Raw genomic sequence first — 25,103 nt, 5'->3', positions numbered from 1 at the left:
ATTTCAGCAGTCCTTTTCGTACTGCTTACCAACGGCTTTCATCACGTGAAACAATCTTGCATGGACACATGAAGAGGATCTGCGGAAGAAATAACTCAACTATCTATTTTTTATATATAAAATCATAGACCTAGTACAATCCATGCTATGCACCGTAAGTGTGCTTTCTGCTTCACAGAGTATGTGCTGAGTAAACTGCTACACGAGATCAAGACATAACATAATTATAACCTAGAAATAGTATATAACACACACACAAATGTACTCACATGAAAAGGCATAACAGATTGCTTCTGGAAAAGAATTTTTTTTTATTTATTGAAATGCTTTGGGCAATTTATATGTATTAATGCATTTTTTTTTTAAAGACATGGGACTCAGCTACATTGGCAAGGAAAAAGCACTTTATAAGCGTTGTATATACATTATAACACTGTGGCACCAGATGGCGCTATGGAGTCCCATTTTTGCCAACCCGATTTCTCATACAAAGTTTACAACGCGTTTAACTGAAACACTTCTTTGATGTGTCTAGATCCAGCCATGGCGCCAATCTTGGTCTTTGCCTCTCCTTTTGTTTTCTTGCTCTAATCTATTATTACCAGCATTATAATCAATTTGATTTATTGCTTGCTTTTCACCATAAGGTCCCAACGGAGGGCCATAGCAATTTAAAATGCAACATTTGAAACAATTTACAACAAATGACATACAGTATTTTTTGCTCTATAAGACTCACTTTTTCCCTCCTAAAAAGTAAGGGGAAATGTGTCTGCGTCTTATGGAGCGAATGCAGGCTGCGCAGCTATCACAGAAACCAGAACAGCAAGAGGGATTGCTGCTTTCACTGTGCAGCGATCCCTCTTGCTGTTCTGGCTTCTGAGATCCAGAATATTTTTTTCCTTGTTTTCCTCCTCCAAAAACTAGTTGTGTCTTGTGGTCTGGTGCGTCTTATAGAGCGAAAAATACAGTATTATTGAAAGCTACTCTCTTTTCTTTTCTTTTTTTGTTTCTGTAGAATGCCTGCCAGCTACCATTAATTCCAAGTTTAATTCTGGAGAAATTTCCATTTAGGACCTTCCCCCCCCCCATTTATTTTTGTATGTTGCATCCTCCACATTCAGTTTACTGTTTACAAAGACTCTCAGCCTTTGGCTGAAAGGCCCCTAGATTTGTAAAACTTGCAAATATCAGATAGGCTTGGGATTTAAATATGTGATGTTAGAGAATAATATGTTTAAAGTCAAAAAGAAAACAAAGAAAGAAGTTAAGTGATTATGAGAAAATTGGTTTTGGAAAACTGTTACAATGATATACACTGAAATTCAGCCAGGGAGATTTGAGGAAGTCACATAACAAGGTTACTAAGATTGGATCAAGTACAGTTAAGATATAGGTTTCTTTGTGTGTTTAAAATTTTTTGGAAAACCAATGAAAAATTTTGAAGAAGAAAAAATAGATTTGTAACATCAAATCAGTCGCTGCCACGTTTATTATTTTTCCAAAAAGTTGCTAGGCTGCTGGACATCTTGCCACTTAACATGTATGCAAAAGTGCTTTCTTAAGCTGCATCAAGGACAGCTTTCTCCTTCAGAGTGGAAATAGGTCTGGGCATCACTTTGCTATACATACATGAATGGCCTCTGAGTTTTCTCTTTGCCAGAGTTTAAGTGTTATAGGTTGCTATGTTATCAGCTGCTGGCTGTGATAAAGCATAAGAAGTGTGCTATGGAAGCTGTTAGATTTTTGCACCAGAGTAGGGCCCCCTGCTGGCACAATGTTACATACTGATGTAGAATACAAAAGAATAGCCTCAAACATTAAAGTTCCCTTTCTGTTATTGGGCGTTTCTTAGAAATGCTCTGTTTCAGCACATGTGGAAACTTGTATGTTAATCTTCGAGCCTTCTTGTTTTTTAAAGAAATATTTTTGGAGTATGATAAATGAACTAGCCTAATAGTGAGCAGGACAAAATAGCTCAGTCAGTAGAGCACGAGGCTCTTAATCTCACGGTTGTGGGTTTGAGACCCACGCTGGGCAAAAAAAAAAAATCCTGCATTGCAGGGGGTTGGCCTAGATGACCTTTGTGATCATTTCCACTCTACAATTCTATGTAAGGCTCTTCTTTGGGCAAATCCAGACCATACATTTAAATGACACTCAGCACACATTGAAAGCACAGTTTCTTAAGGACGCTGGAAGCTGCAACCCTGTGAGGGGAAAACTGAAGTTCTCATGATTCTTTAAAGGTAAAGGGACCCCTGACCATTAGGTCCAGTCGTGGCTGACTCTGGGATTGTGGGGCTCATCTCGCTTTATTGGCCGAGGGAGCCGGCGTACAGCTTCTGGGTCATGTGGCCAGCATGACTAAGCCGCTTCTGGCGAACCAGAGCAGTGCACAGAAACGCCATTTACCTTCCCGCTGGAGTGGTACCTATTTATCTACTTGCACTTTGACGTGCTTTCAAACTGCTAGGTTGGCAGGAGCAGGGACCGAGCAACGGGAGCTCACCCCGTCGTGGGGATTTGAACCACCGACCTTCTGATCGGCAAGTCCTAGGCTCTGTGGTTTAACCCACAGGGCCACCTGTGCCCCTTTTATGATTCTTTAGGGGAAGTCATATATTGCAAATATTTACTGAATGCATTTTAAATGGATGGTGTGAATATTCTCTGAGACGTTTGTGCATAAATATAACTTTCTACTGTCATGGGAGATTGACATTTCAGATGTCCATCTACATATGATTTCTTCGCATAACTTAAACCAGTTGAATTTACTGCCTAACTGATCGACTAAACTATAAAGCACATCCACCAGTCATCAGTTATTGATAAAGAAGGGTGGACTGGAATGTGTTTCAGAAAGAAACTCATAAGGGGCAGTGCAAAGGAAGAAATAAACGAAAAGAAACATTTTAGAAGCAAAGAACAATACACAGAGGTGCTTTTTTGGCAATGAGACTTGAAGGAATGTTAAATTCAATGAATGTGATATTTGAAATGAATATTAATTCATAAAATCATAGAAATGTAGAGTTGGAAGAGACCATGATGGTCATCTGGTCCAGTGTTTCCCAAACTTGGGTCACCAGCTGTTTTGGGTTCTCATCATCCCTGATCACTGGTTCTGCTAGTTAGGGATGATGGGATTTGTAGTCCAAAAGCAGCTGGGGACCCAAGTGATCTCGTCCAACCCCCTGCAATGCAGGAATATTTTGCCCAACATGCGGCTCGAACCCACGACTTTGAGATTGTGAGTCTCATGAGAGCCAGTGTGGTGTAGTGGTTAAGAGCGGTAGATTAGTAATCTGGGGAACCGGGTTCGCGTCTCAGCTCCTCCACATGCAGCTGCTGGGTGACCTTGGGCTAGTCACACTTCTCTGAAGTCTCTCAGCCCCACTCACCTTGTTGTGGGGGAGGAAGGGAAAGGAGAATGTTAGCCGCTTTGAGACTCCTTCGGGTAGTGATAAAGCGGGATATCAAATCCAAACTCTTCTTCTACTGACTGAGCTAATGGTTGGTAATAGGGTGAAGAAAAGAATGCTGTTTTCTCATCTTCTGTGAAGAACAGCCTGCATTCCTTTATTTTTGTGGCAATTTCCCCCACTCTAGCCAAAATGGAAGGAAGCTGATGCCATTTCAGCCGTTGTGACGAATGGCCAAGGCTGAATTTGGATGGGTCACTTAACGATGCCTGAAAGCATTGCCATGTTAATCCAAGTGAAGCTTTTCCAAATGAAATTTCTGGCTGAAAACGCTAGGTTCAGATCCTGATGGACAGTCACGAACTCCAAATGTTTTCCTAACACACTTTCAAGCAACTCTACCTAAGGTCAATGTTTGCTTTGGGGAACTGGGTGTCGTGCTTGGATTATGAGATGCCTGTGGAATGCAGGAGACCAGCAGAGGCTTCTCATTGGCTGTCAGTGATGTCATATGGGCAACTTAGCGGGTAAAGCCCAGTAGCTACCTTAAACAGTTCTTACATTACCTCTTTTATTTTGCCAGTTTAATTCCATTTGAGACCACATCCCCCCCTTCTTTCTTTTTTTGAAGCAGTACTTCATATTGAAACCGTTTTTTTACTAGAAAGTTCAGCAATATTGCTGTGCTAAAGGTAAGGTGAATAACTCGCTGTTTCCAAAAAGCTTCGCCAGACCATGTTTCCCTTACATTCTAGTAGCTTCTTGTGTTGGAGCAAGTTAAAGGAGGCCTTAGATAAGTTGCTACTGAAGACCACCCCCCCCAGCCATTACTCTCTTTCGACTTCAGCATAAGGCAAATATCTTTTCATGTCTGTTTTACATAGCGTCTGCAAATTTTGATGATGAGGCAAGTCTCAATATCTACATCAGATATACCAGATATTTTAGCCTATGAAATGAAGCAGGTCAAACAGAACCTCCAAGTGCCCCTATTTTCCAGGGACAGTCCCTGATGTATGGAAGCCGTCCTGGTTTCTGATTTGATCCCGGAAAGTTCCACTTTTCCTTAGGATGTCTCTATTTTCATTGGAGAATGTTGGAGAGTATTGAGTTATGTGACCTCCGAGCCAAGGAGATAAGTAACCAGAGAACCTTTAGAAGACATCTGAAGGCAGCCCTGTAGAGGGAAGGGTTTTTTTGGGGTTTTTTTAAGTTTAATGTTTTATTTTGTTTTTATATATGTTGGAAGCCACCCAGAGTGGCTGGGGCAATCCACTCAGATGTGTGGGGTATAAATGCTGGAGGGTAATTGTCAGGGAACTGCCATCAGAACAGGGGTGGGAATCAGAGGGGGAGTTGTGTTACAGGGAGCCTCCGAAAATCTTGCAAAGCAGTTCCTCCTCAGGTGATGAGGAAAGCCCCACCTCCAGTGGGGAAAAGGTGAAAGGACCAGAGGATGCAGGTGGGAGCCTCAGCACCACTCCTGGCCAAGTCGGCCAGGAGGGAGGCACGCCCCGTCCGTCGCCCACCCTCCACAGAAGTCTAAAGCGCAAAGAGGGAAGGAAAAGGCTGGGCGTAACAAGACTTTTATGTTGGGGGAGGTCCAGGAAACAAGCACTCTTGGATCCTGCTAGCGATTGAGGCAGACATGAACTTTGGGGTTCTGCACTGTAAATAGTTTTGCACCTAAATAAAACCTGTAAAAGACAGGTTGGAGTCCTGCCTGGTTATTCGTGAGCAACCATCCTTGCCATCTGACAGCAATGGTGTGGGATTTTTTTTAAGTTTCTAACCTTCATGTTTGCAGAGATTACTTTGCAAAATATGGCATCAAAATGTGTGAAATGTTCTAGAATAAAGGGAGCGGAAGAGTCCCACATCCAACAACAGCTTATATATTGCTAGGCTTGGCTGCCATATCATAGAGAAGAGCAACAAATGCAACTACAGCGCAAGTCAGGTCTCCATGCAGAGAACATTCTGCCACTGGGATGCCACCACCAAGTAGTCCCTTTTCACTGTAGCCACCTGCTGAACCTGAGATAACAGGGGCATCCAAAGAAGGACCTCTTAATTTATGGGCAGGCCCATGTGGAGGCAAACGGTCCCTGGTCCCATATCCTGGTCCCAAGGCACAAAGGGCTTTAATGGTCATTTTGAACTAGTCCTGAAAAGAACCAGGAGTGCCCATCAGCACCAGCCAGCCTGGACAATGGTCCAGGAAGGTTGGAGTTGTACCCCAGCAGTATCCACAGGGCTATCAGTTTCCCACCCCTGTTGTGTGCCCTGTTGTGGGCATGATGGGATAATCTGCCTCAGGTTGGGATGGGAAGGAGAGAGGGCAGGGCAGAGGGTTCTGGAGGGATCAGAGCTTTGCCTTCCATGCAGGGCACTTCTGTGGCTGAATCAGTTACCGTATTTTTTGCTCTATAAGACTCACTTTTTCCCTCCTAAAAAGTAAGGGGAAATGTGTGTGCGTCTTATGGAGCGAATGCAGGCTGTGCAGCTATCCCAGAAGCCAGAACAGCAAGAGGGATTGCTGCTTTCACTGCACAGCAATCCCTCTTGCTGTTCTGGCTTCTGAGATTCAGAATATTTTTTTTCTTGTTTTCCTCCTCCAAAAACTAGGTGCGTCTTGTGGTCTGGTGCGTCTTATAGAGCGAAAAATACGGTAATTCAAGCAATGGCAAGCTTCTATCTTAATAAAATTAAACTGACTAACTAATTGGGAGCTAGAGCATATTGCACAAAGTCAAATATGCTCTCAACGCCTGACATTGGTTAACAATTTGTAGCTGCATTTTGCATTATTTGCAGTTTCTGAACCTTATCTCTCTCTCTCTCTCTCTCTCTCTCTCTCTCACACACACACACACACACAGTGTCGTCACCTAGCTTAGAAACCTCAACACTTTAGCCTTTCTTCTTCTTTTTTTGCCAATAAATTTTTATTGGTTTTCCATACAATTATACATTTTTAACCAAATTTTAACAAATCATCTCTTTTTGAACTTCCCTCAGCGTCTCTGACAATCATCCATATTTATATCCTTAATAAATATGCATTCCCTTCATTCGTATTGCCATTAAACTTCCCTTCTCCTTTTATTTCATATTAACAATACTTCTTTGTTTTTACAGTGCCTCCTGAAATCCCACTAGCGTTGTTTTCACATCACACACATTTTTCAGATAATCTACAAACTTTCCCCAGTCTTCGATGAACTTTTGGTGTCTGATGTATCTAAGTTTCCCAGTCAGTTTGTCCAATTCCGCATAGTCTGTCAGTTTCATTCTCCATTCTTATATCGTCGGTATTTCCTCTTGTTTCCATTTCTGGGCCAACAAGATTCTAGCTGCCGTAACTGCATATTGAAAGAGTTTACAGTCTTTTCTTCTTATTTCCTTTCCTGTGATCCCTAAAAGAAAAGCCTCTGGTTTTTTTCCAACACTTTAGCCTTTCATCACAGGGATCAATGACAGAGAATCATGATGATTCCCTTACCTTCACTCTCCTAAAATGCAAGCTGTCAGGTCCGGCTCTATCATTAGGCAGAGTGAGGCAGAAGCTGGGCCAGGGGTGGAACGGGAGCTGTGATGGTGAGGGAGGATATACCTTGAGTCTGCTATGCAACCTATTCTGCACCCTCTAAGCTAGCCTCCAGCTCTTGGGTATGTTGGAAAATGCTGTCCCATCACCAGCGTTGAAATAAGATTTAGCTGCCAGTCTAGCCAATGCTCTATACATGGATTGGGAGTGTGGGCCAACTTTCCCTTTGGCCTCAGGCAGCAAAATGTCTTTGGCTGGCCCTGCAGGGTGTCCTCACAGATGCCCTCCAGCGTGCCTCTCATCCCTAATCATGAGAACTAGAAACTTGCGCTGCTACATTTGATCTCATTTTCTCTTGTTGCTGTTGACTTGTTTGGCCAGCCTTGATGTTGTTCTGTGCCTGCACAAACCCCAGAGATTTGTGAGAATCGTTGCCGTGTCTGCTAACACTTTGCACAGAAAAGCCAGGGCAGCAGCTTTTGATCGTGCTTTGTTTCTTCTTGGTTGAGAAACCTCCCTTTGAAAAGGAGGGCTGATGAGGAAACCCGGGCTCTTGCAGCACAAAGAATGTTCTGTATCTTTCACAGTAGTTCTCTTTCAGGGTGGCTTCCACCACTGCAAAGGCACATTTCATGGAACAATTCACAACATCAATGGAGCTCCTCAGCAAATGGGTGCTAAGCTCATACAACAGGGCCTGTAAGGGGACAGACATTTGTTTTCACTACATGTCAAGGCCTTTTAGTCCTAAACCAAGACTGAGCGAACTTTTTTAGGCACACCAGGAAGAACTTGAGAGAGCTTCAACTAATGGTGCTCTCAAGACCATCATGTGTATTGTAGGAACATCTATGAATGTTTTGCTTTATTTGATAATGCTCCAGGCATTCAATTTTTCTTATATTTGGCACCAAGTGTGCAATTTGAACAAGAGGGGTGAGCAACTTGAGATTTGATGCTGGTGAATATTTTTTTTAAAATATTTTTTTTATTAAAAATTTAAACAAAACGTATTATCTTAAAATATATCATCCCTAATCCCCCCCATTTCCCCCTCCCCCCTCCCTCCCATAAAACAACCCACCCTCCCCACATCCCCTGACTTCCCTCAGTTCCAATCTCTGGTTTCTCTGTGAATGCTATTCTCTGAATGTTACAGATTTGTATAGATCCTTAATTTGTCTAGCTGTTTGTTATCAATAAAAAGTTTGTGATTGTTTATTCAAAACCTGCCAAGGACTCCAATTCACTTTGTTGCATCTTTAAGTACTTTGTAAAAGGTTCCCATTCATCTTTAAAGTCATAGTTATCCTTGTCCCGTAGTTTATGTGTCAGTTTTGCCAATTCTGCATAGTCCATCAGATTCTCTTGCCATACTTCTTTCGTCGGAGTTTCCTCAGTCGGAGTTTCCTCAGTGGTGCTGGTGAATATTTTCAATAGTAATCTGTCTTTTCCTTGCTGCGTATTTCAGCAAAAGTTGCAATGAATATATATCTTTTAAGAGGAGGCAGATAATTCTGTTTTAAACAGTTTAAACTTGCAGCGGAGGAATCCCATTTTAAAAATGAGTGGGGACTTGAAAACTACAAATCTATGGGGTAACACTATAACTGCACTTAGAATACTCTTTTCAGTTCTGGTTGCCTTGTCTCAAAAATGCTATTGTAGTGTTGGAAAGGGTTCTGAAAAGAGCGACCAAGGTGGTCAAGGAAAGGTTGCAGTTCACCTCTTTAATTTGTATTAATAATTTGCCACAAAGAAATCCTTGCTGGATCAGCTCAAAGGCCCATTGAGTCCACCTTCCTGTTCTCACATAGATGCCTCTGAGAGGCCTGTAAGCGGGACATGAGTCAAACAACAGCACTCTCTTTGCTGTTCTCTGCTGATGTTTTATGCATCTCCATTTAAAATCCAAAAGGTACTTTATCAAGCTGTTTTCTGAGGAAACAAGTATACAGTCATACCTCGGGTTAAAGTAGCTTCAAGTTAAGTATTTTCGGGTTGTGCTCCATGGCGACCTGGAAGTAACGGAGAGCGTTACTTCCGGGTTTCGCTTCTCGCGCATGCGCAGACACTAAAAAATGACATCACGCGCATGCGCGGAAGTGACGAAATGTGACCTGTGCATGCGCAGATGCACAAACGCATGTTACATTTACTTCAGGATGCGAAGAGGGCGCCGGAACGGATCCCGTTCATATCCAAAGGTACCACAGTACTGAAGCAACCATATCCTGGTTCACACAACTACTGATTGATGTTGTGGCTGTGTTTGGTAGTAATGATGAGCCAGGTTTTCTCGTTTATTTTGAATTATCTTGGATTATTTTGCAATTTGTTGGTTGCACACAGCTCTGTCATTCTCACTTCGCTCCTTGCCTGGAAAGAGTAGGAGAAACAATCAAGGAAATTGAAGTTAAGCCTAGTTGGTTGTGATATTTGAACTCAGGACACTGGTTCCTTGCTTCCAAACACGCTAGGATTCATAAATCGACAACAAACGGTGGTTTGAGGCTGTCTTGTTAGGGAGACACAAGCCAGGATCCCACCGGTGAATCCATATGACTTCAGGATTTGTTTCTCCCTCTTGTTGTGGGGCAGGCTGTGCTAGCACACAGCTTGTTCATAAAAAACTATGATAAACCAGCATCCGTTGCTTGTTGTGATGTGAGTATGGCCACTGTGTGATACTAGGCGATTACCTGGGAATTTTGCTTTGAAATCCTAAGCATGCAAGGAAAGGCCGTATCTTAATGTGTCATGTAGAAGACACTCCTTTCACTCCATTCCTTTCATATTCACTCTAGGGCAGAGCTTCCCAAATGTGCGTCTCCAGCTGTTTTGGGACTACAGTTCCCATCATCCCTGACCACTGGTCCTGCTAGCTAGAGATGATGGGAGCTGTAGTCCAAAAATAGCTGGAGACCCAAGTTTGGGAAATCCTGCTCTAGGATGGGGGATAGCTCAGTGGTAGGACAAGTGCCCCTCATGCAGAATGCCCCAGGTTCGGACCCCAGGAAGGACTTCCTGTTAAAAGGATCTGTGACAGCACATCCCTGCCTGAGGCCCCAGAAAGCTGCCTCTGGTCAGGGCAGACAACACTGGGTAGATGGAGTAATAGTCTGACTCAGGGCTCATCCAGACTTGCTCTTGCTCCACCACTTTTCCCTGGAGAAACATGATTTTTTCCACTCAATTGGAGCAAACAAACAAGATTTCTCCCGATTGTTATTTGCTCCAATTTATTGGAGTGGGGAGTGGCCGCCAAGACCATATAACACCGGTGCTGAAAGGCCTACATTTGCTCCCAGTACATATCCGAGCACAATTCAGTGTGTTGGTGCTGACCTTCAGAACCCCAAATGGCCTCAGCCCAGTATACCTGAAGGAGTGTCTCCATCCCCATCGTTCAGCCCGCACACTGAGGTCCAGCTCCGAGCGTCTTCTGGTGGTTCCTTCACTGTGAGAAGTGAGGTTACAGGGAACCAGGCCTTCTCAGTGGTGGCGCCCGCCCTGTGGAACGCCCTCCCATCAGATGTCAAGGAAATAAACAGCTATCTGACTTTTAGAAGACATCTGAAGGCAGCTCTGTTTAGGGAAGTTTTTAATTTCTGATGTTTTATCATGTTTTTAATATTCTGTTGGGAGCCGCCCAGAGTGGCTGGGGAAGCCCAGACAGATGGGTGGGGTATAAATTATAAAATATTATTATAAAGAATGTGTTTCCAGGGGAGAGCTTCCTAAGCATGGGGAAAGCACACATCTAGATGAGTTTAAGAATGCTTCATATGTTCAATGTTTTCAGTCCTTCACCACAGAAGTCCTTAAAGTGAGGTAGCATAAAAATAAGTCTGCGGGTGAAATTTGAGCTCTGGTTTTGGGGAAACTGAGGAACTTCCTGGGCAATTGTCCTATTTTGGGGAGGAAAGCAATGCAGTGCACAGTTTTTGTGTGCAGGCATGTGTGATGTTAATGTCTGCTTTACATTTAACATAATGTAATGAGATTAGCTTTCAGTTGCCTCTGAAATGTGCAGGGCTACAGTCTGCTTGCATATGATTTTTTTCTTTCTTTCCGTAAGCTGACCAAATATATATATGGGGCTAATGAACACCCCAGGACTCATTAGTGGACACCTTCCTGATTTATAATGATGCTTTTTTAGAACGTTATTGAAGAATAACATTTACTTTATGACAGACCACCCTAACACTCTGACTTCTGTTGGCTTGCTTTGGTATGGCAGGTGGTTAGAGACAGTAAAATCATGGTGCTATGAAAATCAAAGCAGACTGCCAAATTTGTTACAGAGGAATCCAGGAATGGAAATAATTTTTATTCCATAGGATATAATTTATGTACCTTGGGTTTATGAAGCCTTCTATAGAACTGAGTAATCTGCTTTGAAAGGGAAAGGGAAAAAAAAGTTTTAGTTTTACAAAGATCTGTGACTTTTACTAACAATTAAGATGGCTTTCCCCCCAACCATCCTTCTTAGTAGGTAGGACAGTGTGAACATGAGCATATTTACTTTTGTTTAGGCCTTAGGTGGATTGTGCTGAGGCAGGGCAGGTATTTAGTAACTGCTTACCTACTGGATCTGGCATAAGAAGACATGAAATACTCTAATGGTCTTTTGGCAAGTTCTTTCTGCAGACATGACGCTTGTGGAAAAGTAATTAAAATAAGGAAGAAAATGTTGTTTTAATGTGAAAACGTTGTCCAGTGTCATCATCCTCTCCCAGCCCCTCCAAATCTCAAAAGTATTTCATCATGCAAAGATAGAAGAGTTTGGATTTGATATCCCGCTTTATCACTACCCTAAGGAGTCTGAAAGCGGCTAACATTCTCCTTTCCCTTCCTCCCCCACAACAAACACTCTGTGAGGTGAGTGGAGCTGAGAGACTTCAGAGAAGTGTGACTGGCCCAAGGTCACCCAGCAGCTGCGTGTGGAGGAGTGGAGACACAAACCCGGTTCCCCAGATTACGAGTCTATCGCTCTTAACCACTACACCGCGCTGGCTCTTCTATAGAAGAGACTCACCTTCACACACACACACACACACACACACACACACACTGCTGCATTTGGTGATGTGAACATCTTTGTCTTCATATAACTCGAAAAACCTTTTTAGATGATTTATAAATCAAAACAGAGGACAGAAGACAATACCAACCTGGAGTGTAGGTAAACTGTTCACTCAGATTTAGTGCCAACAGAGATGGCTTCCTATTGTCATTCATCCTTTTGACTATGTGGTTATACCTTTCTTAGACTTATTATGTAGGGTGTAAATTAAAGCTGTTCCGTATTAGGGAAGATTATCTGAAGTGGGGTAGCCTTTTCACCTATCCAATGAATCTGGCCGTGATAAAACAAATTCCCCCCTCCCCGTACAATCTGCCTTTGTCTAGTTTGGAACATGCTTTGGTCTTTGTCTTCAAGGGCTAGGAGAATCTCTGCTTATCCCCTTGCAGAACAGGACCCATTCCCTTGGAATCAAAGAAGAATGGTTTGCTTTTGTATGTAAGTTACTGAAATGCAGTTTTATTATTTCACAGATTCCTAGAATTGTAGAGATTGAAGGGACCATTAGAGTCATCTAGGGCAGGTTACGATGCATGAAATCAGTGACCTACAAAACCACCATCAATTAAGACAACAAGTAGCCATTAAAATCTTATGCAGAAACCAACAACTATTGCACATTCCAAAAGGGCTGGGTAAAAAATTGCGCATTTTTAGGAACTATGTCAAGTGTAAGGAATAGTTAGACCAGGGGTAGCCAACATGATATCATCAATATGTTGTGTAGTCCAACATACTGGTGTAACTATTGCTTACACGTGACATAGATCCTAAAAATGCATAACTTTTTACCCATTTGCCAAGCTTATGAACCTGATCCTTAACAGGAATGCAACCCAATCCAGAGCAGGATTACACCCTTCAACGAATGGGACCATCCACTTCCTTAATGCTTTTGTTTCTTTTCTGACTATGCTCGTAAATATTTCTATTAGACTCCTGAATGGAGGGTTTCTTTCTTTTCTTTTTGAGCCCACAAATTTCTGCAAAAGCAAACCACATTAAACATTTCTGCACTCGATATATTAGGCAATCTGAAAAGTGTGTGCTGAGAATTTTCAGTTGCTTTCATTTCTTTTCCAGCATTGCTGTTAAGTGCCTATCAAGCACTTAGCCCCCACCCCCATAGATAGATAGATGATAGATAGATAGATAGATAGATAGATAGATAGATGATAAATAGTTTTGATCCCTCAGATTTGCACAAAATCATGAAACTGCACACTTCTTCAGCAGGGTTAAGGTATCTGCACATCAGTCTACACATGTGTCCTTTTCAGTACTTAGCTTGTTGGCATCCATCTGCCTTGAAAGACAATGGAGTGCGCCTCTGGGGGTGTAGTCAAGCCACTTGTAGCAGCACCAAAGTGACCTCCCTGGGGCACAAGCCTGGGCAGTGTGTATGGAGGTCCTGGGCTGCCCAGATGACAAGACTCCCCTCTCAACCTCACTGATGTGGTCTAGAGCAAAGCAGAGCAAGACGTTTGGTACCAGCTTGGTTGCAGGAGTTGCTGGAAGGAGGCGTACAAGATGCCATCGAACTGTCTTAGGGACTCCACTCCAGATTTCTGTAGGGTTTGCTCCTTAGCCTTTTTCTTCTCTCTAAGACCTCCTGCAAGGCAGCGGAGGTTTTCCTTCTCCTTGGTGGGCTACCTTCCTGGGTTGGCAAGCCCCATCTGCCCCTCACTTCTCTCAACTGGCATAATAGATTCAACACACAAACACAAAAGGGAATGCCTAATGATAGGAACAGGAAAGACCAAAGTTGTTCCTCATATACAAAATAATAATAATAATAATAATAATAATAATAATAATAATAATAATTTATTTATATCCCACCCATCCAGCTGGGTTTCCCCAGCCACTCTGGGCTGCTCCCAACAGATTAAAAGCAGAATAAAACATCAAATATTAAAAACTTTCCTAAACAGGGCTGCCTTCAGATGTCTTCTAAAAGTCAGGTAGTTGTTTATTTCCTTGACATCTGATGGGAGGGCGTTCCACAGGGCGGGTGCCACCACTGAGAAGACCCTCTGCCTGGTTCCCTCTAACCTCACTTCTCGCAGTGAGGGAACCACCAGAAGGCCCTTGGAGCTGGACCTCAATGTCTGGGCTGAATGATGGGGGTGGAGACGCTCCTTCAGGTATACTGTGCTGAGGCCATTTAGGGCTTTCACAGTGAGCATCAACACTTTGAATTGTGCTCGGAAACGTACTGGAAGCCAATGTAGATCTTTCAGGACCGGTGTTATATGGTCCCAGCGGCTGTTCCCAGTCACCAGAATAGCTGCCACATTCTGGATTAGTTGTAGTTTCTGGGTCACCTTCAAAGATAGCCCCGCATAGAGCACATTACGGTAGTCCTAGCGGGAGATAACTATTTAAATACATGTGGGTGTGGACTACTCTGGTCTGATTGGATTAACAGCTAAATAGTGCTCAAATGTGGACAAGCTGTCTCTCTAGTTCTGTGGAACTCATTCTCTATTATGTTTATAGCAGACGTGCAGAAAATTGAAGTATTGGCTGTAGAAACTACACCCATTCCCCCCTCCCCCCTTTTGCTTCTGCACCTGTAGTACCGGGGTATAGTAAATCCAGAAACTGCTGCTGGTAACTTGAAGAGTAGTTCACTAGGGAAAGGCAAATCAGTTAGCTGATTGAAACAAGAGAAATCCCTTAGAAAAGCTGTAACTTCCAGGCCAATGCTACTGTTAAGTTTCCTAAATCATTGCTATTGGGAAAAGCATTAGTCCGCAGAATGGCTTTCGCATGCTCCTTATTCTGGCTAGGTACTAGGCTGATCGGAGACAAATTAAGAAATCTGGCTAGGTTTCCTAAGACTATTCTGCACATGATTCTGCATTTGCAGTTTCCATTCATTCAAAGTAATGGGACATCTGGATGTAGAACGGAGCTGAAATTTCTCAGAAGACTTCCCCCCCCCCCCCCCCGAGAAAATATCTGAATTTTTCTTTTCATTCCTTTATGGAAAATAAGCCTATTTCTGAAGACAACACTCCCCCTCCCAATACTATTCACTGTGTTTTTGTTGGTGGTCAAGATTCCCACCTCAGGGCTGCCAAGAGATGGGAAGAAAGGGTCCAGCTTTCATTTTTTAAAAAAGTTTTCCTGTGTTGGGAGGGGGAATATAAACTCACCTGTTACTGCCCCATCTGCAATGAGTCATCCTAACCTGGCCACTTCAATAGCTGTTATTGAGCTCACCGTGGTCCTTCTGTACACCCAGTAGCAAGTCCAGAAGATCAATGATTGTGGGGGCATCCTCTTGGTATATCCCCCCCCCATTAAGTACAGTGGTAACTTGGATTAAGTACTTAATTCGTTCTGGAGGTCCGTTCTTAACCTGAAACTGTTTTTAACCTGAAGCATCCCTTTAGCTAGTGGGGCCTCCTGCTGCTGCTATGCTGTCGGAGCACGATTTCTGTTCTCATCCTGAAGCAAAGTTCTTAACCCAAGGTACTATTTCTGGGTTAGCGGAGTCTGTAACCTGAAGCGTATGTAACCCGAGGTACCACTGTACATGGATATGGGTTGCATCATTGCCTAAATCTTACTCCCTGAGTAAAGCTTCTCGGTTCAAGTGGGGCTTTTCTTTCTTCTACAGTGGTACCTCAAGTTACAAACACCTCAAGTTACAAACACTTCAGGTTACAAACTCCATTAACCTGGAAGAGTTACCTCGAGTTGAGAACTTTGCCCCAGGATGAGAACGGATTTGTCTGGCAGGGCAAGAAGCCTAGAATAAAATTTAAAATATTAACTGATGCAAAGGAAAGAGGTGGATTTGCCCTGCCAGACCTTAAACTTTACTATGAATCAGCAGCATTCTGCTGGTTGAAAGACTGGCTGCTTCTTGAGAACACAGACATTTTGGACCTAGAAGGTTTTAACAATGTTTTTGGATGGCATGCATATTTGTGGTACGACAAGGTTAAAGCACATAAAGCATTTAAAAACCATATTGTCAGGAAAGCATTGTTCAATGTCTGGATAAGATACAAAGATTTACTGGAAAATAAAACCCCAAGGTGGTTGTCACCAATGGAAGCGAAGGCTCAGAAAAAGCTCAATATGGAGGCCAAATGGCCGAAATATTGGGAAATATTGGAACAAGAAGGAGAGAAATTGAAATTGCAGAGTTTTGAGAAATTAAAAGATAAAGTGCGAGACTGGCTTCATTATTATCAAATAAGAGAGGCCTATAATTTGGATAAAAAAATTGGCTTCCAGGTGGAAAAATCAAAATTGGAAACAGAACTGTTAGATCCCAAAACTAAGATACTTTCAAGAATGTATAACTTGCTGTTAAAATGGAATACGCAGGATGAAACGGTTAAATCTGCTATGATCAAATGGGCACAAGATATTGGTCACAACATTATGTTTGCTGACTGGAAACAGTTGTGGACCACCGGTATGAAATTTACGGCATGTAATGCCTTAAGAGAGAATATTATGAAAATGATATACAGGTGGTACATGACCCCAGTCAAGCTTGCAAAAATATATCATTTGCCCGATAATAAATGTTGGAAATGTAAAGAAAATGAAGGTACATTCTTTCACCTTTGGTGGACGTGCCCAAAGATTAAGGCTTTCTGGGAGATGATCTATAATGAAATGAAAAAGGTATTTAAATATACCTTCCTGAAGAAACCAGAGGCCTTTCTCCTGGGCATAGTCGGCCAATTGGTGCCAAAGAAGGATAGAACTTTCTTTATGTATGCAACAACAGCAGCAAGAATACTTATTGCAAAGTATTGGAAGACACAAGAGTTACCCACCCTGGAAGAGTGGCAGATGAAGGTGATGGACTATATGGAATTGGCGGAAATGACTGGCAGAATCCGAGACCTGGGAGAAGAGTTGGTGGAAGAAGACTGGAAGAAATTTAAAGACTATCTGCAGAAACACTGTAAAATTAATGAATGTTAAAATGATGTTGGATTGAAAATAAGTGGCATTAGCAACAAAGTTAATAAGAATATGCAAAAATGAATTGATAATGGATGAAAATATAGAGTTATAATATGTTAAGATATAGAGTTAAGATAAACGAAAGAGGGTATGGATTTGCTGATTTGATTATTTAAATGGGAATACAAAAAGGGGAGGTGTGAGGAGGCCAAGGAAACAAGCTAATGAGTTTAAAGTTACAAAAAACGGATTTGTTTTTAATTCTTTTTTATCTATTTGTTTTTTGTATTTTGCATTTTTATTCTTCTTTTTTCTTTTTTATGTATTTTTGTATGTTCTCTTTTTTATCTTTTTCTTTCTATATGACTTTTTTCTATTTTGTAAACTCAAGTTTTTGTAAAATCTCAATAACTATCTTATAAAAAAGAGAGAGAGAGAACGGAAATCATGTGCCAGCAGCACAGCAGCAGCAAGAGGCCCCATTAGCGAAAGCATGCCTCTAGTTGAGAACAGTTTCAGGTTAAGAACGGACCTCCGGAACGAATTACATTCGTAACTAGAGGCACCACTGTACTTTCATATGTGGTACTGCACTCGGGTTTTGCTTGGGGACTTCCCATGGGCATCTGCTTTGCGACAGTGAGAACAGATGCTGGACTGGATGGGCCTTTAGTCTGATCCTGCAGGGCCTATTCTATATTATAGTTCCATGGATCTTACAGATTACCTTGAAGGATCTGATTAGTCACTGTACCAGATGAACTCAACTAGGTGGACCCACCAGAGTAAGCCTCTTTCTCTGCAGTCTTTTTTTGGATATAAATATTTTATTTGGTTTCAAGATTCAAAATTACATTTTAACGCTCAATAATTATAATCCTGTTCTACAATACTAATGACTTCCTGCTCAGCCATCATCAGTGTTTATAACTGTAATTACATATAATTGCATTTTAAAGTTCTGTCACATCGACTTTCATCCTCTTTAACAAGTTTCTTAATATAATCTATTATTTCCCCCCCTTAAACTTCAAACCCCGCTGTGGACTTCATATATAAAGAGTTACTTTTAAAATAAACTAGAAAAGGTTTCCAGTCCTCACTGAAAGAATCTTACACTTGTCTCATCAGTGCCATCAGTTTAGCTATCTCTGCATATTCTCTGCACTCTTTTTTTTTTAAAAAAACACATTTTTGTTAGTTTTTTACACAAAATTTGAAATGACTAAATTCACTTTCAATATAATAATTTCTTACATTTCGACTTCCCATCCTTACGTCTGTGATGTTTCTGTTGTATCCCTTTATCTCCTGCCATAACTACCATTTATTTATTCTTCTTCCCTTCCCTATTATTCAAATCCTGCTCACAAATTCATTTGGCTATAGTTTCCCCCCTCAAATAGTCCGAAAAGAACTTCCACTCTTTGACAGAGTTCTCTCTCTCTCTTTATTTTGTTTATGCATTTTTATAACTTATATATAATCATACAATATTCCTCATTAGCTCTTATCCTTAGACTTCCCAGTCCATCTCTCCATGGCATTCTAGGTAGTCTTTTGTCGGCTGTATAATCTATTATTCCACCCATTTTCATCTCAAATCTTCCTTTATTTAATGTTATCTTCTGCTCATATGTTCATTCCTACTTGTAGGTTGAATTGACTGTTATACCCTCTAAGATAATCTTCAAAACACTTTGAGTATCTTTGACAAAGTTCTCATCTTTCTGATCTCTTATTTTTGCTGCCATCTCTGCATAGTCCATCCATATTCTATTCACTTCCTGTTCATAACTATTAGGTCATGATGTTCCCTCAAGTGCTTCTGGTAAGGAATGGCCTTGATATAAATATCTTTTAACCGTTTTTTTTTCTGATATATGAAGCTTGCATGGGTTATCTTATGCTGAAGTACCAGTGCTCATTTAATAGGGATGCGGGTGGTACTGTGGTCTAAACCACCAAGCCTCTTGGGTTTGCCAATCAGAAGGTCAGAAGTTCTGAATGGAGTGAGTTCTCATTGCTTTGTCACAGCTCCTGCCAACCTAGCAGTTCGAAAGCACACCAGTGCTACTAGATAAATAGGTACCGCTGTGGAGGGAAGGTAAACAGCATTTCTGTGCGCTCTGGTATCCGTCATGGTGTCCCGTTGTGCCAGAAATGGTTTAGTCATGCTGGCCATATGACCCGGAAAGCTGTCTGCGGACAAACGCTGGCTCCCTCAAACGCTGAGATGAGTGCCGCAACCCCATAGTCGCCTTCAACTGGACTTAACCGTCCAGGGATCATTTACCTTACCTTTTTTTTTTTTGCGTATTTAATTATTGCACCTATTCATTTTGCTATTCTTCATTAACTTGGACGGGATGCTGCCTCAGGATGTTTGTTTGATCTCAAGGTTTTGAGGTTAAGCAACTAGCAGAACCACAAAAACTTGGTTCATTTCACCAAGGGCTCATAATCACTGCAGCATAGAGCTTTCACCTGAGGACTGACAATTAATAGCAACACTCTTAATCCTCTGTTGCTTACTGACACCAGTCTCAGAGGTGGGTTGTGTTAAAGCAACATTGTGCCCTATATTCCCATGGACGTGTACTGTGGAGACTTGCCTTCTGCTTCTCTGTATTAATGTTCCAGTTTTGCTTGCTGCTAGTCAACAGACAAAACCAAAAGCTGGGGAATAGATTACAATACCCCAAAGAGCATAAAATTAAAAAGAAAAACCTCTTGCTGTTGGGCTCAAGTGCGAACACCACTGCACCTGGAGATGAAGGATAAAAGGCTGTATTCATACAATTTTGCTCTTGTTCGAAAAGCCAAGTAGCAGAGGCTGCCACGTCACGAGTGATTCAGGAGGTCTTCCTTACTTTGGATTAATCATATAAAAGTGGTGGGGGTGGGGAGTAAATGATATCCTGTTGGAAATAATATTATGTCTGAGTGGTGCATGCATTGATTTTATTACGGCATCACAGCTAGAAGTTCTTAGACATCTGTGAGATGAATCATAGTCCACAGAACAGGAGCAATTAGCTACATTTTAGGCCAGGAAAGGTCTTGGAAGGTGTCTAATTGAGTGACTTGCAACAGTGCCAGGAAACAATGTGAATTTGACAAGAATCCCACAATTCACATCTACATTGGCCCAGGAGGGACGTAATTTGTTAGCATGTACGTATTACCCTAGATAACCAATCCAATTCATTTCAGCAACCACCAAAGCCAGACATGTTTGGCTAACGACATTTAAAAGCAAAGGATGTCGTTAAAGACAAATCACTTTACAAGCTATTATTAAAACTGTGATCATTTAAACATTAAAAGGAGTTTCTTTGGCATTCAAGGCCACACATTCTGTACAGACTAAGTTAAAAAGAAGCTTTGTAGAACTCTTTTTAAAAAAAAACAAAAACAGGGGTCCGTAGTTAATAAATCCAAAGAACCTTGTTAACCAAAGTGACATTCTGTGCATGACAAATATAGCAGTTTTGTAAAGGAAAATAGGGTGGGGGTGGGGAGTTGGATTATATTTAGTTTGTGTGAAACATTCTGGCTTTTTTTACATGGATATTTCTGCTTTTTCCAGCAGCTGCGTTGCATGTTTGGGATTATTCCTTATGGCTGTTCAGCTTTTGCTATTGCCTATGGTTCCCTGTTCAAAACAGTGACATTATTATTATTATTATTATTATTATTATTATTATTATGCCTTGAGATGGGCTATTGCTCACTGCACAAAAGTGGTGCATGTTCCTATGCTGGACTGTTGCTTATCAGTTTCCTGGTGAAAGCACTGACCTTGCTAACGGTTACATATCTGATCTGAGCTGTTCCAATCAATGCCCATGTCTTATCAAATGGTGGTTCTAGGTGGTGTTGTGCAGGTTGTCCTCTCGACAGTGGTGCCAACTTGAATAAAATATTGTGGGTGTTAAGTTGTGGGTGAACATATCAGACGACACAGCGATTCTTCAAACAGCTCTTGTTTATTCACAGGCCAAAACAGAACTGAACTGAAGGGTTCAGCCAGCCTCCTTATACAGAGCTCCACTACAACGCAACTGTAACACTTTCTGTAACTATCCAATCACTGAACGTCACTTTCAATCCCTTATTTGCATATGTGGACCTGAGTGAAAACTATATACAGTATCCCTCTGCAGGCCCAGGGTGAGAACTTCAGTACATAACTGTGGGGGCCCAGGGAAGCCCCACCCCCAATGAAGCGATCACAAGGCACAGTGCAAGCACACCATTTGAATGGGAATGCCCATTAACCTGGGCCCCTCAAATATTTTATTGTGTGGGCCGAAGCCCCCACAGTCCCTAGGAGTTGGCTCCTATGCCTCTCGATCAGGGCTGGACCAAGACATTTTGGCACCAGAGGCAAACTGCTAAGTGACCTATTCCCTGTTTTGTAATTGTGAACATGTGGAATTACTGACAGGAGACTGAACAATGTACCCTGAACAAACTAAAGTTCTTTCTAACTGATTTTCTGGATGTTGGCAAGTTGTACCTGGGAGAGGGTGCTTTGGCTGCAAAGACGCCTGTGTTTCCAGCAATGGTGTATAAGTTCCTTACGTTGTGGCTCTAGCTGAGTAAACCCTCCACTCATCGATGTGGCTGCACTGTCATCATCAACCTTTAGTGTCCGTGCCAAGTCAGTGGCAGTCATGACTGCAGGGAGGACGGGAATGAAGAATTAATTGTCCAACAATTACGGCATCTTTATTTCATCTTCCCACAGTTATTAGTGAGCCTAAGCTCCCCACATCCTTTTCCGCACCTCTGCACAGAAGTCCTCCTGCCTCCAGGACTGATGCCTTAGGTCTGTGAGCCCACTTCTGTACGACTTTATTGCTCCTGTGAAATCTCATTGCTCTCATAGTTAATATATTTGTTCCATTTCACAGTGGGATACTGTCTGTTTCCAGATGTCTGCTTAAGTAAGCAATGGGGGCGTATCTGAGACTGACATCTGAGTTTTTCAGACACAGAAGTATGAGGGGGAGTCGAGTCAGAAGGTACCGCTTTTCAGAAGCTCTTTGATCTGTAGTGCATCTGTTCATCAATAAAATGTTTCTTTTGAAAAGAATACTATAATCACAGGCATTATGTTGTGTGGAGCAGAATATTGGTAAGAAAGGACCAGGGTGGGGGGTGAGGGGTGGAAGGAAAGGGGATAATATTGTCCACAAACTGGCATATGTAGCGTAGGAAAATTGCATTGCTGGAGTAAGCCAGTTAAATGTGAACATTAAGAAGTTCTGTGTTTATCATAAATTCTCTCCAGATGTGAAGTTTGCTAGCGCTTGCTTCAAATGTATGGCAAATGCTTTGTGGCTTAAGTAGGTGTTGCGCAAATAGAACAGAAAGCAATTGCTACAGATCTGTGATGACAAGTTGACGGAATGGAGGAAGTTTAGCTTTGAAGAGATTGATGGGGCAGATTTCGCAGCCCAGCAGATTTCAAACCTGTATCTGTGCAATCCACAAGATGGCAACACATTCTTCCGTAACGCCGCTGATGATAAGACCAGAGGGAATGGTTTCAGACTCGAGAGAGATAATTTCAGCTAAGCACAAATAAGAAACTGGGAGGGCGGACTGGAAAATCATCCCAGTTTGAATGAGGTCAACACCGTGGGAGATCTTTCAAATGGGTTCAAAATAGAACTTGCAACATTTTGTTGCAGGTCACGGTGTATCCACTGCTCTTAAGAGGAATGTCCCTGTTCTGGGCTCCTGCCAGCCTGCAGCAGAAGCTTTGTGGCACTTTAATGGAGCTCATGGGCAGCGTTTGCATGTTCAGCTGACAGGAAGGGCAGTGGCACATAACCAGTCCCCTGGCACTAGCATTACTGCAGCTTATCAGGAGAGGTGAGATCTGCATGGTGTGGACACCCCATATCTACCCATGTTTCAGCACACAAACACACCTGGAAAGCTGCAGCAATCCCGGTGCTAGGAGGCCAGGTCAGTTCTGCCTCCCCTCCCTGCCAGCTGATCCAGGTGTGTGTGTGGGGGGGGTGAGTTTTCAGAAAAGGGAAAAATCACACTGGTTTTTCTTAAGCCTACCCCTTCTGTGCCATTTAAAGCTGGATATGGCTATTGGTATGGGATGCGGGTGGCGCTGTGGGTTAAACCACAGAGCCTAGGACTTGCTGATCAGAAGGTCGGCGGTTCGAATCCCCGCGATGGGGTGAGCTCCCGTTGCTCGGTCCCTGCTCCTGCCAACCTAGCAGTTTGAAAGCACGTCAAAGTGCAAGTAGATAAATAGGTACCGCTCCAGTGGGAAGGTAAACGGCGTTTCCGTGCGCTGCTCTGGTTCGCCAGAAGCGGCTTAGTCATGCTGGCCACATGACCCGGAAGCTGTACGCCGGCTCCCTTGGCAATAAAGCGAGATGAGCGTCGCAACCCCAGAGTCAGCCACGACTGGACCTAATGGTCAGGGGTCCCTTTACCTTTACCTTTATGTCTATTAGTGCTGAACCAAGCTCTTTATTGCTGTTTAGACAGAGGTTCTACAGAATGGGGGAAGTATCCTTTATCTTTCCCCTCTCCTGAAACCTCCAACATACAGTGCAGCAATGAGAGTTTTTGAATCTTGTGTTGTGCATCCTCCAAACCCCGGCCCTCCGCTCCTAACATACTACACTGTTATGGGCTTCATAATGCTGGGAATCCCTTGCAAGTGACCGCAGTTCCTGGAGACAGATAGTCAGGTCCTGTGTCCATAGCAGTGACCAGAGGTGGATTGACTGCTGGGCAGAGTGCAGAGAGAAGAAATGCCTTGGTGCATCTGCAGCAGCACAACTGAATGCCTTCATCTGCCCCAGCTGCAACAAAATATAAAGGTAAAGGTAAAGATACCCCTGACCATTAGGTCCAATCGTGGACGACTCTGGGGTTGTGGCGCTCATCTCGCTTTATTGGCCGAGGGAGCCGGCGTACAGCTTCCGGGTCATGTGGCCAGCATCACTAAGCCGCTGCTGGCGAACCAGAGCTTTTGAACTGCTAGGTTGGCAGGAGCAGGGACTGAGCAACAGGAGCTCACCCCGTCATGGGGATTCGAACCGCCGACCTTCTGATCGGCAAGTCCTAGGCTCTGTGGTTTAACCTACAGTGCCACCTGTGTCCCTAATCAAGACAACTAGCATTTGGCTAAACCTGACCCCAAATCTGTTTAGAAGACATTTCATCACCATTACCAATAGCCACTAATAGACTAGTCTGGTCAACTCAGCTGATGCCTACCCACTACTATGCACTGGCCCTAAAGATGACATACCAGTAACATTGACTGGACTGAACCTTAACAGGTGAGTAGAGAGATAGTTCTTGAGGTGTGAGAGTCCCAGTGTGTCCAAAGCTTTGTTAAAACCGATACCTTGAGCCCAGAAGGAAATTGGCAAGTCCTAGGCTCTGTGATTTAACCCACAGTGCCACCCGCGTCCTGCGCAACAAGATATGTTTCTCCTTTATTGGTCTCTACAGCCACAGCAGACACTGCAACTCTCCGGCAGTTTGACTTCACTTCCAAAGGCACACTTCTGCATTGTTTCCCAAGACAGACAGATGCCAGCGATGGGCTTCAGCAGGCCACATACCTCTCTTCCTTGCTTCACTTTCCTACCCTAACCCTCTGGGGGCATCCTTAACATTTTGTGCTTTAACTGCTCTCAGCATTGTGTATCAATGACCTGGAAGCTCCCAGGTCCTTGTCGGGCTATGCATTAACATTTCTCATTCTTTTAATTTGCAAGTTTTGGAATACCCATGGAGTCCCCTGAATGTGTAGAAAGGGCATCATTTTGGGGTTGTTCTATTGTTGCTTCCAAACTGTTAAGTACATGATTACCCAAGTTTCGAATGAGAGAGAATCAAACTTGCATGAAGAGGGGATGGAGAAAAAAGAGATTTGTTGTGACTGTGAGATAGGAGTTGGGAATTGGCTCACAAATTCAGGTTCTGAATCACAAATCCAGCGTGCATGGGACTTCTGCCTAATATTCATTCCCTCCCTGCCATTTTCCCCTTCTGCACTGCCAAGAGCAATGAGAGGAAAGGGGTTGGTAGC

The 25,103-nt window shown here is 42.8% G+C and overlaps 1 protein-coding gene and 1 long non-coding RNA gene across 7 annotated transcripts in view; one reads left to right on the top strand and one right to left on the bottom strand.

Moving 5' to 3' along the window:
- Positions 1–25,103, top strand: part of LOC310759499 (uncharacterized protein) — a 402,944-nt gene that overhangs the window by 8,454 nt on the left and 369,387 nt on the right. For 2 of the 5 annotated variants that reach the window (XR_014546340.1, XM_083606808.1), the window contains exons 3-4: positions 21,771–21,851; positions 21,937–22,118. The exons of 2 other annotated variants lie outside the window; for them this stretch is intronic. Coding sequence is in view for 1 of the 3 variants with exons in the window: in XM_083606808.1 (XP_083462934.1) it covers positions 21,771–21,851; positions 21,937–21,992 (137 nt within the window). In the remaining 2 variants the exon portion in view is untranslated. Of the gene's footprint in view, positions 1–21,770; positions 21,852–21,936; positions 22,119–25,103 lie in introns of those variants that run through there. One more of the 5 variants, XR_014546341.1, reaches the window with a different exon arrangement.
- The window catches only part of LOC310759521, an 856,102-nt gene that overhangs the window by 660,718 nt on the left and 170,281 nt on the right, over positions 1–25,103 (bottom strand). The window lies entirely within an intron of this gene.

The sequence above is a fragment of the Podarcis filfolensis genome, assembly GCF_964270895.1.
Source record: "Podarcis filfolensis genome assembly, chromosome: 3".
Lineage (NCBI taxonomy): Eukaryota > Metazoa > Chordata > Lepidosauria > Squamata > Lacertidae > Podarcis > Podarcis filfolensis.
Note: the sequence above shows the minus strand (reverse complement) of the source record. Positions and strands in the feature narration are given on the sequence as shown.